Source organism: Hevea brasiliensis, chromosome 7 (genome assembly GCF_030052815.1).
Source record: "Hevea brasiliensis isolate MT/VB/25A 57/8 chromosome 7, ASM3005281v1, whole genome shotgun sequence".
NCBI classification, from domain to species: Eukaryota; Viridiplantae; Streptophyta; class Magnoliopsida; order Malpighiales; family Euphorbiaceae; genus Hevea; species Hevea brasiliensis.
In genome coordinates, this window is record NC_079499.1 from 11,917,656 (window position 1) to 11,930,158 (window position 12,503).

Consider the following 12,503-nt stretch of genomic DNA (forward strand, 5'->3'; position numbering starts at 1 on the left):
GGTCACATGCATCATGCAAGATTTATTTTTATCTATTTGATTTCAATGATAAACAACATATTAAAACTCTTTTAATATGTTTTTGGATCTGTATTTGCCATTTAAGATTTTAAAATTAATCAGATTAATTTTAGAACCCTAGATTAAATCAAGAACGATTACACTAAACTCTTGATGCAATCGCAAATGGTTCTGCGCTTTGAGATTCGTCTTCAGGACACCAGATGTTGTCCCTCTAGATTGTCCACACCAAGAACACCTATGGCAGCCCTTGAATAGCTTCTAAAGCTTTTTCTATTAATTAGAAAATCAAGTTCTGCCTTTTAAGAGATTAAGATGTAAACAGGACACTAGAAACAATTCCTAGTGTTCTTAATTCAAGAGATTGATGGCTAATCTCTTTGAATTGATAAGAGATGAAGAAGAAGAGATAAAAACCCTCAAAGTGGCGTGACAAAGGAGTGTGGCTGCTGGTTGTATTTTATTTTCTCATAACAACACTTAAATAGCTAGGTTAACACATTAAACCCTTGCCACATGTCACCCTTTGATTAGCTCTAGGTTTAAGTGACCCAATCACATTGTGCCAAGTGTCAAACCTATATTTAATCTTGATTTTAATCATCTTACATGATTAAAAAAACATTTGGCAAGCTTATGTGTTATGCCATGTGTCACCATCTCATGGTGCCACGTGTCACACGCAAAATGACCAAAATGCCCTGTCTTAATTTTGAGTTCTTAACCCAAAATAATTATTTTCTTCTTCTAATTAATTTATATCAAATATAAATTAATTAATTAATCTCTATTAATTAATTTCTCATTAATTAAATTCATATTTAAACACTTTAAATATAAATTTAACTTATATTATACATCCAATAATCTAGATTTGGTTTCAAGTCATGCTAGGGACTTTGCAATCTAATTGCAAACCAAACCTATTTAATTAATCAATTAAACTCTTTAATTAATTAATTAAATCATATTTAAATAGGTGATTACTTGTGTATGTGTGTGACTTACTAGGCTCATCACTAATTGGCAATGAGACATGATATCAACTCTTAATATCATCAGAACTCTTTCTTACCATAAATGATTTCTCTAAATCATTTTATGAACCTCATAGACCATGGTTAACACCTAGCATAGCATGCCATGGCCACCCAATTAGTAATAAGGTTTACCTTAAATGAACCTATAATCATATGTTACCATGCACTAGAATCTCTCTGTTACAAAATCCCAACTCAAGCTGGAGTCATGGTTTATGTCAAACTCCATTTGCTATGAATATTATGTTCTCTTTTAATTCTAGTTCTTGATTAAAAAGATTTTCTCATCAGAAACACTTTTCTGAATAAATCTATCTGTCCTGGCCAGGAACTTGAAACATCAAGAACAATTAAATGAACATAGGATTTTATCTCTATTTACTTAGAGGAACAGATTCCATCTTGATCAACACCTACCTCCATATATAACTAGTAGGAGCCAACACATGCCCATATACCCATACACAGTACAAGTATGAAAGCAGTATCAAACTCAAACTACCTATATACAAGATAACTGTGCTATCTCAGGTCTAAAGATTATATGCACTTATATGATTTATGACAAAACATTGACAAGAGTAAACTCCATGTGCTTGTCATAAGTGTCACTGGTTCGGCCTACCTATCATTTATAAGTGCCTATCATGTTTGTTATATGGCATGAGACTCACCATTCCATCTTATTTATATCTCATATAAATAACTTGGGAACAAACATGAATACAATCTTTCTGGATAAGTCATGTCCTCATTATGAAGTATCCTCGATTGTGAACCTATTTATGATACTTCGTGCTAGAAATATTGTCACTCATATTCTTAACAACTTAAGAATAATATTTCTAACAAAATATCAATGGACCTTTTCTATTACACATAAATATATTATATAAACAGAAAAGTGGAAATGCCATTTATTAATAAAAATATGTACAAGATACATACTAAATGATATGCTCTAGGGCATATTACTAACACTTCTTGGGGTCTTTCTTCTCATGTTTTCTCTCTCCCTCATCTCTCATTTTACCACTAGATGGCTCGACCTCTCTTTCATTTTCACTCACACTCACTTTTGCTCACTTATGGATTTCATAATGTTCATTTGGTCTTGGTGAGCTTAAGAAGGTGTTAATGGCAGCAAGGTGACCTTTCGGTCATCCTTCATGAAGGTAATGGTGTTCTTTCGACATTCTATACTAGCATCTCTATCAAATAGCCATGTTCTCCTAAGTAGCAAATGTGTAGCTTGCATAGGCATCACATCACTATAGACCTCATCATGATATTTACCTATGGTGAATGGAACAACACATTGCCTGGTCACTTTCACCTTTGCACAATTATTCAACCATTGTAATCCATAAGGTTTAGGATGCTTAAAAGTGGGCAGCCCCAACTTCTCCACCATAAGTGAGCTAGCTACATTACAATAACTTCCACTATCCATAATAACACTATAATACTTGTCCTTTACTTTGCACCTAGTTTGGAAGATGTCCTCCCTTTGTAACAGCTCCTCATCCTTCTCTTCCTTTGCTTGTGTGGTCAACAAATGCATGGTCACAAGAACACTAGCATCATACCCCTTGCCTCCATAAAGCAACTTCATCATTATCATCCTCATCTTGTACTTTGTTCCTCTCTTCCTCACTCTCCAAGTCTCCATCATCAATAAGGATCATTACTCTCTTGTTAGGGCATTGGGAAGCAATGTGCCCATTCCCTAAACACTTGAAATTTTATGTCCCTACTTTATTATGTGGCATTTGAAGCAATGGAAGTGGTGTTTTTCTCCTTCCCCTCAAATTTCTCTTTTCCCTTCCACTCTTTAGTGTGACTAGGAGTAGTTTTCTCAATGTTAGCCTTAGAATCAATATTCGGCTTCCATGAAGGTTTGGAGGCCGAATATGCAATTCCCCCATACTTAGCTAAGTGCTTCTTCTTAAGTTGTTTTTCCACCTTCATGGCCATTTGCATTAGCTCATTGAAATCCGTATAGTGGTGTAACTCCATTATGTTAACAATTTCTGGATTAAGCCCACTATGAAACCTAGCTATGGTAGCTTCAACATCCTCCTCAATATTAGCCCTAATCATAGCCATCTTCATAGCTTTGTGATAGTCCTCCACACTTTTGGAGCCTTGAGTTAGCCTTTAGAGTCTTGATACAACTCCCTTATATAATCCTTGAATTCCATGGCTGCCAATTTCACCTTCTTCTCCTCTGTGTAATTGTGGCAATCAAAGATCAAATCAACTTGCCTCTCCCATTCTATGTACACATCCGGGTCATTCTTGCCAAAAAATGTTAGAATTTTCATTTTGATACTTCCCACATTGCTATCCAATCTCTCTCTTTCACCATGGTGCTCATTCGGTCTCTTTCCCTCTACTTCATCCTTCCTAGCTACCCATCCTCCTCTTCTTCCTCTCACCTCTCTTCCCCTTGGTGGCCTAACTCCTCTACCCCCAAAGTTATATGGTTGGTCTTCATCAAATTCAAATTTTGCCCAATCTTTCTCATCCGGATCCTCTTCCCATTCATGGTTATGTTGTTCCTCTCTTACATTTTCTTTCCTACCTCTCCTATTTCCACCCAAATTCAACCTTTCCACACCTCCCTCATGTCTCCCCCCATTTCGGTTCCTATCTTCATTACCCCTCCTCAATTTGGTCCTAAGTCCCTCAATGGAATCTTAAAGATTATTCAACATCATAGCAAACCGATCAAATTTTTATGCTACTACCCTCCTACACATGGTCTCACTTATATTCCCTTCAACTTCAGTTTGTATATCCAAATCATCACCAACAACATCTCTTTCCCTACTAGTTTCCTCTAGTTCCCTTACTTGTGACATTTTGGTACCTATAAGAAAAATGAGCTAGTAGAAATGGCTCACCCTCTTAAAGTGTTTGATCACTCAATTTTAGGCTTTTACCCTTTTAGAGTCTCACATACTCCAACCTTTTACCACTCAATGTTCTTATGCCACAAATTCCACTTTTGAACCCAAATTATGCAACACAACCAGGTCATAAAATATGATCCTAAGTTATACTTAAGTGATGATTATGGAACAATACATATAGCAAAGAATATATATGTGACACTAGAGCCAAAAATAAGGTTAGACACCAAATTGGAATTCAATGCAATAAAGATACAATAATAAGTTTTGAGGTGCTGTCCAAATTAAGTCTTATGATGCCTATCAAATTCCAATTGCATATAAGGTCTATGATAGTCCTAAGATGCTATGTCTAACAATTTAATTGTTCAAGTCCTTCAAAGGGCACAATTCAGCTTGACCAATTTCTTTGTTCTTTTTTTTTTTTTTTATCTTTTTCTTTCTTTTACACTACTTTTGTAATTAGGGAATTAAGTTTCTGTCCCTAACTCAAGTATTTCTTTCTTTCTATTTTTCTCAAGTCAAGGCCAAGTATGAATGTCCAAGGTCTCAACTTTTGTCCTTTGTTTAGGTGTCCCACAAATTCTACAATAATGTTTAAGTCACAATTTCATCCACAATAGCAAGAACATAGGCAGTCACACAAGAATGATGCAAATAAGTTAAAGAAAGGCACTAGATAGAGTGAAACAGAAATGAACAACAAGGAAAACGTGACAAGAGTATATTTTAACTCTTAAAAACACTAAAAATCAAGAATAAGTTACTAACTAAAAAAATGACCAGGTTATGGTTTTTGGTTCTTTGAGTTTCTAAAGAAGATTTTGTAGGAAAAAAAGAAGAAAAGCTAAACACAAAATGGCAGCCTTCTAACACCACACAAAAATATACAGCATAAGAATGATGTTTTAGCCAAAGCTTGAACACCAAGAACTCACAACAAGCTATTCAGGTTTGGTTCTAAAAGAAAACCAGACGTCTTTTGGGTTCTAGCTTCAACAAAACACAAAGAAAGGAAGAAAAACACTTGTAAATGAACACTTACTTGGTTGAGGAAGCCAAAAGCTCTGATACCATTTGATGAAAGCCTAGCTAAATCACTAAGGATGGATATGTTAGGTTCAGCCAAGCATGAAGGATCTATTCCAGTAACCAAGATTAAATCCAGCAACTCAAACACACTTAAACATTACCAAATAAACCACAACACTAATTTGGAGAAGAGAAACCTTGATTATATTAACTAACAAAAATAGATTATAAAGAGTAAAAGCACTTGAAACAAAATGGTAGCTTATGCCAAGTAATCGCAAGTATATGCTTAAGATAATATAAGTGAAAAACTTATATTGAATCTAAGTTCTAGGTAGAACTTAGCAAAGAACATAACCTCACTTAAAAGTATTTGAGCTTAAGCTCTTACAGACTCTCTCTAATAGAGTTCTAAAGACATAAAACCCGATATGCCCCATGACAAAATGAAGAAGAAAGAGTTTATATGGCTATTTGGCCAAGCATGACAAATGCCTAATGGTCCATGCTTGGCTGGTTATTACATAACACATTTCCTTAAATGTTTGAATGACTTAACTATAAAAGTAAGGCCTCTAAAATCATATTTCTTCCCCTAAAGTCTGTCATTTCTTCCCCCAAAGCCTGCCATTGTCTTGTAACTAGATTTGGAACTTTAGCTTCTACCAAAAAAGCAAAAAGGTTGGATAATGACATTTCCCACTCATCACTTGTGCAATGTTTAATGATTTGAACCAAAATGGTAGGTAAGCATGCCAACACATCATCCACATGTGCTACCACCTAATCCAAGCTGTCATGTCACCATCCACATGGCATGCCACGTGGCATGCCAAGTCAACAAGCCTCTAAATAGCTTCCTTCCAATTTAGTCAAGCTAGGATCACCTTGAATATGTAGTTGCAATATTGTAAAGCACTCCAATTGAATCCCCATAGTGCTAGCCGAATGTGTTAGACCAACAATGATTAGTGCTTGCAAAGCTTTGGATCTTGACCTTCTTATGGCTACTTTGAATTATGATGCTTCAAGGTCCACCATGATGTCCTTATCATTTTGATATATATACCTGTTTCGATGGAGCAAATCCTTTAATGGATATGGGAATTTAAGTCCATAATTTTTAGACCAACAATGAAACATAACCATAACATCTCTATATATCGGAGCCTGTAAAAGCAAGCAATTCTCGATGATGGTTTAGTTACATAAGTCCCTTTTTTTTTTAAAAAAAAAAAAAACGAGTAAGTTCCTTTAATTTTTAACCTTAATATTGGATGAAATACATTATATATAGCATTTGTCACAATTAATATAAAAAAAGGCATGTTCTTTAACCAAAACACATGCAACGGATGGGCACAATTTTTGTTGATATAAAAAAGGTGCATTTATATTAATATTAAAATTTTTAATTTTTAATTAATTGAAATTTTATTAAAAATTTGAAATTTTCTAAAAAAGAAAAATAGAAAAATTGTTTAAATTGACACTTTTGTGAGTTTCTCTTTGTTTTAGCCTTTATATAGTTATATATATATATACAAACAAGGATATAAATATATAGATTGTTTCAATATCAGATAAACAAATGATTATTAAAGTATTTTCATTAGTTTAATATTGAGCAATTAAATTAGGATTTTTTTTATTTATATTAAAAACCACAAAAGTAAATAAAAAAATAATAATATACAACAAATGTAATTAAAATACTTATATTTTTAATATCATAATTAATAATTATAAAAAATATTAATTTTAAATTTAATAATATACTAATTGATTCAATTAAAGTGTTAAAAATAAAAAGAAAACTAAAAAATTCATAAAAAAGATAAATAAGAATATTAAACAAAAAGGGGGTCGCATTCTATTTGCAATTAAATTAATTCATATTTTAAAAATTCATATATGTTAATGCTTTGATTTCGTACATTAGCATAAACCTAAAAAGATTATTACATGTAAAAATTAAGGAATAAAAGAATATTTTTATTTAAAATTTTAGATTAATAATTTATTAAAATGAAAAAATAATTATGAATTCTTTAAAATTATTAAATGAATTTTTAGAATATAAACTCTTAATTTTTCAGAAAATTAAAAAATAGTAATATACTATCAATATAATTAATATTGTTATATTTTTAATATTATAATTGATAAAGGAAAGTAATATCCTAAGATTAAAAAAAGAAATGAGTTTATCTTTATGAAATCGATCAGAAATAATATGATATTAATTAATCTATTAGATTAGTCCAGCAGTTTGCCTAGTAGATCGAGCCGTTGGATGATAAATAAAGGAAAATTCTTTTGCTCACAATCGTTAGTTCTTATGGAAGCCCACCATGGTTGATTGCATCAACCTTTGCTTCCATTTCCAGACTGCAAGACACCTCTTTTATATCTCGTCTCTCGTAAACCCCCACCTACCTACTAAGAACAGCTTCCAAAACCAACAAATTAACAAGGAGCACAATCAAATTAACAAGGTAGATCCCCATGGAAAGTCTTCCGCGTGAGATCATGCTCAACATACTTTCTAGACTACCCACACCATCCCTACTTAATCCTAAGCTTGTTAGTCGATTATGGCAGAACTTAGCTGAAGACCCATTTCTTATTGATCTCCGTTTCACCCATATGTCTGCAAATAATACTAATCCATGTCTTATCTTACATGGTGACCATCCCATTCAAAACCAGCTCTATGCTCTATACTTTTGTCCTAACAACAGCAATGCTGGGTTGGCGAAAAGAATTTCTTTGCCTCCAATGCTTCATTTTGACATCGCAGCCTCTTGCAATGGTTGGTTATGCTTATCTAATTCTTCACAGAGTACATTTCATTTGTACAATCCTTTCACCATTGACTTCTTGGAGCTGCCTAAGTCCACTTATCAGAATGCAGATGTCTGCACAGTACTTGGATTTGGGATCCAGGCGGAGACCAAGGAGTATAATGTTCTAAAGATTTCCCATATTATTGGGAGTGTTAGAGGCCGTCGATTTTGTGGATATCCAAAAAGCTGAAATTTTGACAGTGGGTAGCCTAACATGGAGAAGCTTAGGACGGATGTCTTATAATCTAGTTCAGTCTCCATCACAGGTTATGGTTAATGGGAGACTTCATTGGTTTAATTGGTCATTCATACATCGCCGATCTGATAACAGACTCATCTCTTTTGACTTGGCAGATGAGAAATTTCGAATGGTACCAAATCCAGATTCTGCTGTCTTTGAAAGGCATGGTTACCACAGACTCAAGTTGGTAACTACAGGAGGATGCCTTTCTGTAGTTCTGAATATCAATTATGGGTCATTTGAGATTTGGGTAATGAAGGAATATGGAGTGAGGCAATCTTGGACCAAAGAATTCAATATTAGTAGTGAATTGCCTAGAGAATTGGAAGAAGAAGAAGTTGATCCTGCCTTTAAAATTTCAAGAATGTATAGAATGTCATTTACTAGAGTTATATGTAGTCTGAAAATTGGTGAAATATTGCTTTCTTAATGATCTAAGGCAGGGGACATTTAAGGATACTAAAATTCCAGGAATGCCAAATATGTTTGAAATAGTTGCTCATGATGGTAATCTCAATGATATTGACGGCCTGCTTTTTTGTGTGCAAATAATGAAGGGGATGCTTTTTTTTTTTTCTGAGAGTTTCTGTAACACCCTATGCAAATCCCACATCGACAAAACACGGGAGAGATGCTGGATTTATAATTTGGAGGTTTGTAACCCCTATTGACGCGTTTTAAAACCGTGGGCTGAGCCATTACATTTGTGGTATCAGAGCCGCTCCGCGTGCAACCTTGAACGATGGTGGGGCAAACTTCAGCGATGACGCTGAGTCCCATAAGGGGGGTGGATTGTAACACCCTAGGCAAATCCCACATCGACAAAACACGGGAGAGATGCTGGATTTATAAGTTGAAGGTTTGTAACCCCTATTGACGCGTTTTAAAACCGTGAGGGCTTCGGCCCAGAGTGGACAATATCACTAGTGGGCCGGGCCATTACAGTTTCATCGGGTTTTAGTATTTTCTTTTCCTCTATATATTTTATATTATAAAATTAAATTTTATTTTGATTTTATTTTAATGATATCCAAACTCTAATTAAATATGGATGATTTTCTTTTATATATATATATATATATATATATATATATATATATATATATATATATATATATATATATATATATATATATATATATATATATATATATATATTCTTTCTTATATTAGCAAAATAATATATTAGATCTTATATTGTTATTAAGCACATTTTGTATTAAAAATTATTTATATATTAAATTGAAAGGTTAAATTTCACTCACCATTCTTTAATTTTGAGGATTGTTTTATTAATGTTCCTCAACATCAATTTGTAACACAAAAGTGGTCCAACTTTAATTTAACACAACCTAAAGTCCCTCAAGCCATTTTTCAATGGTATCTCCAGCAAAAAAACTTAAGTGAGCATGCCTAGGTGAAATAAAGACATTTAAAAATTTTCTCTATCTGTCACGTGGCATTTTAACAATAAAAAAAAAAATTCTTTTTCTCTCCTACCCCTCTCTTCTCTCTCTCTGGCCAAAAGCTGGCATCTCTCTTGCTCTCTCTCTCCCATACCTTTCTTCCTTCTTATTCAACTCCCACACATCAAACCCTTCACAAGCATGTAAGATTTTGTCCCGTAATTAATATTACCATATGGGCTAAAATCAATTACTTTAGTGTGGCCCGATATAAATTGATATTTTCTTTAATTAAAACAAATCTTAACTCTAATTGTATAAGGATACTTGATGGACGCACCAGATTATGTGTGTGTGTGTATATATATATATATATATATATATATATATATATATATATATATATATATATATATAAACTGGTTCTCTATTTACTTAGAAGGATGCATATATTTTCTTTCATAGAGTCAAAGATATTGGGGTTATCTAAAAATAGTCTTCTATCACTAAAATTTTGCGTGTGAATCAAGAAGAGTTAAGAAGGAGAAATCAGTTTATTGAATCAAATGGTCTTTTTCAATTATTCTTATGGCTCAATTAAACTCCGCATCAGGTACACTTTCTAGATCTATAAGAATTTATTTGTTTAAAATCCATTATTAGGGTAATAGTTGAATCTTATATTTATGATTGTTATGATATGTTAAGAATTATTATACATGTGGCATCAGAGTCCTATGTTTTGAACAATTAAATTTCTCTATTAAATTTATAATGATGAACATAATGTTGATGTTCTTACTTGTTATTAGATCTCGGTAAAATTAGAGTATAGATCGTTAAAGTTTAATTATTAAGGTTAGTGATAATAATAATAATAATAATAATAATAATAATAATAATAATAATAATAATAATAATAAATTTTGAACCAATTAAGTTTTGGGCATAAGAATTATGAACACAACGAAAAATGGTGTTATACAGATATTTAAGTTTGGGATTATGTCGCAAGGTGTTTTGCGGTCGCCTGGATGAACACTCACCGAAGTGGGAAAGAGTGAGGAGTCGCCACTTTAATTTTGAGGGAAATTAAAGAAAACCATTTGTGAAAATAAATTAAAATTAAACCACTTCAAAAACAGAGATTCTAGGTTCGGGGTCCGTAAACGGGTGGGAAAGGTGTTAGGCACCCCACCTCGTCCCTCAATGAGGGTAAGCAGATTTAACTTCAAGCTCTTTATAAACTAAAATTAATAGTTAGGAGGTTCGAACGGAGATGTTAATCCTCTTGGTAAAAGGGAATATTTAATTTTTCACCAATTCGGGTCACCCAGATACATAAATAAATGAGACGACCCGTAGTGAGTTACTGTTGTGTATCAGTTTTGTTTAAGGGGTTATTTCGCATATTTGTTAGAATTCAAATTGAGAATAGGATAAGAACTCTCCTCCGATTTCTTTTTAGATTAAAATTTCGATTGGAGATTAGATAAGAACTCTCCTCCGATCTCTTTTAGATATTTATTAGAATTTTTGAATTGAGAATCGGATAAAAACTCTCCTCCGATCTCTTTTAAATATTTATTAGAATTTTGGATTGAGAATCGGATAAGAACTCTCCTCCGATCTCTTTTAAATATTTATTAAAATTTTTGGATTGAGAATCAGATAAGAAATCTCCTCCGATCTCTTTTAAATATTTATTAAAATTTTTGGATTGAGAATCGGATAAGAACTCTCCTTTGATCTCTTTTAAATATTTATTAAAATTTTTGGATTGAGGATCGGATAAGAACTTTCCTCCGATCTCTTTTAAATATTTATTAAAATTTTTGGATTAAGGATCGGAGGAGAACTCTCCTCCGATCTCTTTTGTTTGAATGGGAGTCGAATAAGGATTTTCCTGACCTCTCAAAATTTGATTACAGCTACACATCATAAGAGCCTAAGACCAAGGGTTCTGGCATCCGACGATGCCAGGGACCCGAATGAGGCTTCTTTTAACTCATTGGTACCTCATGACTAGATAAGGGACATCAGACTAAATTTTATCGACCTCCTATGTGATCGCCTTACCAATACCTTTCGAAAGGCAACATTTGCTCTATTTCATTTGCTATCTGGAAACTCAATTTTACTCCAACCTCCCCCACCTTTTCCCAGTCATATTCTCAAGCTAGTCTAGTGATTCAATTTCATAACTCTCTGATTTATTATCCGAACATTTATTTTAAAAAACTCTTATGTTAAGACACTGTTACCAACGTTTTATCAAACTAACTGTACGTTACCCGTAAATAAAACACCTACATTAAGAGATAGTAAAAGACTAAGAATAAATAAATAACACGAACTGTTGCATCAAAAGATAAATTCATGAGAATAACCACCTACATGGGACCTTCTGACATAAGATAAACATTAACGAAAATTATGTGCATAAATAAAAAGAAAATAAAGACGAGCACTGGATAAGGCAACGGTTCAAACACTCACCTGCAGGGAGTTGAACCTATTGAACTAACTATGGAGTCACGAATGCTGCAGAGTTTCGGGCCAACAGTCTGGGACTAATGCTTGCCTTGAAATGACGAATGCCTAGTTAGCATATGATCGAACCGGAATGATAATGAATGTGATTGAACTCAAAAAACAAACGTAGATATAAGGGTGGTGAAAACAGAACTGACAACTTAAAAAAAAAGGTATCACAGAGCAATGAACAAACTGGAAATCAGGAGTTCCAGTGTCCAACACTTCTTCAAAGAAAATACTTGAGAAAATTGGTTTCTAAAGTCTTTCTAGCTTAAAAATAGCAGAGTAGCAAAACTGAATTAATTTTCAGAGCCTTTCCACTATAATTACCACCCTTTTTTTCATCCTCCTTTGAACAGTTTTCATGCAGGTATTTATAGGGACCGGGTGCTCCCCATGAAGGGTCAGGATTTATTTTGAGGGAGATGGAAGGTTTAGATTTTGAAGGACATGATCTG

At 33.3% G+C, this 12,503-nt stretch overlaps 1 protein-coding gene across 1 annotated transcript; it reads left to right on the top strand.

Annotated features, from left to right (window-relative positions):
- Positions 1–7,519: 7,519 nt before the first annotated feature.
- Positions 7,520–8,050, top strand: LOC110638800 (F-box protein At3g07870-like). The gene has a single exon (XM_021789484.2). The coding sequence runs from the start codon at positions 7,520–7,522 to the stop codon at positions 8,048–8,050; it is 531 nt and encodes a 176-aa protein (XP_021645176.2).
- Positions 8,051–12,503: the final 4,453 nt, after the last annotated feature.

What these genes read in the sequence shown, in the direction of transcription:
- LOC110638800 (XM_021789484.2), top strand. Translation starts at nt 7,520, where the DNA reads ATGGAAAGTCTTCCGCGTGAGATCATGCTCAACATACTTTCTAGACTA.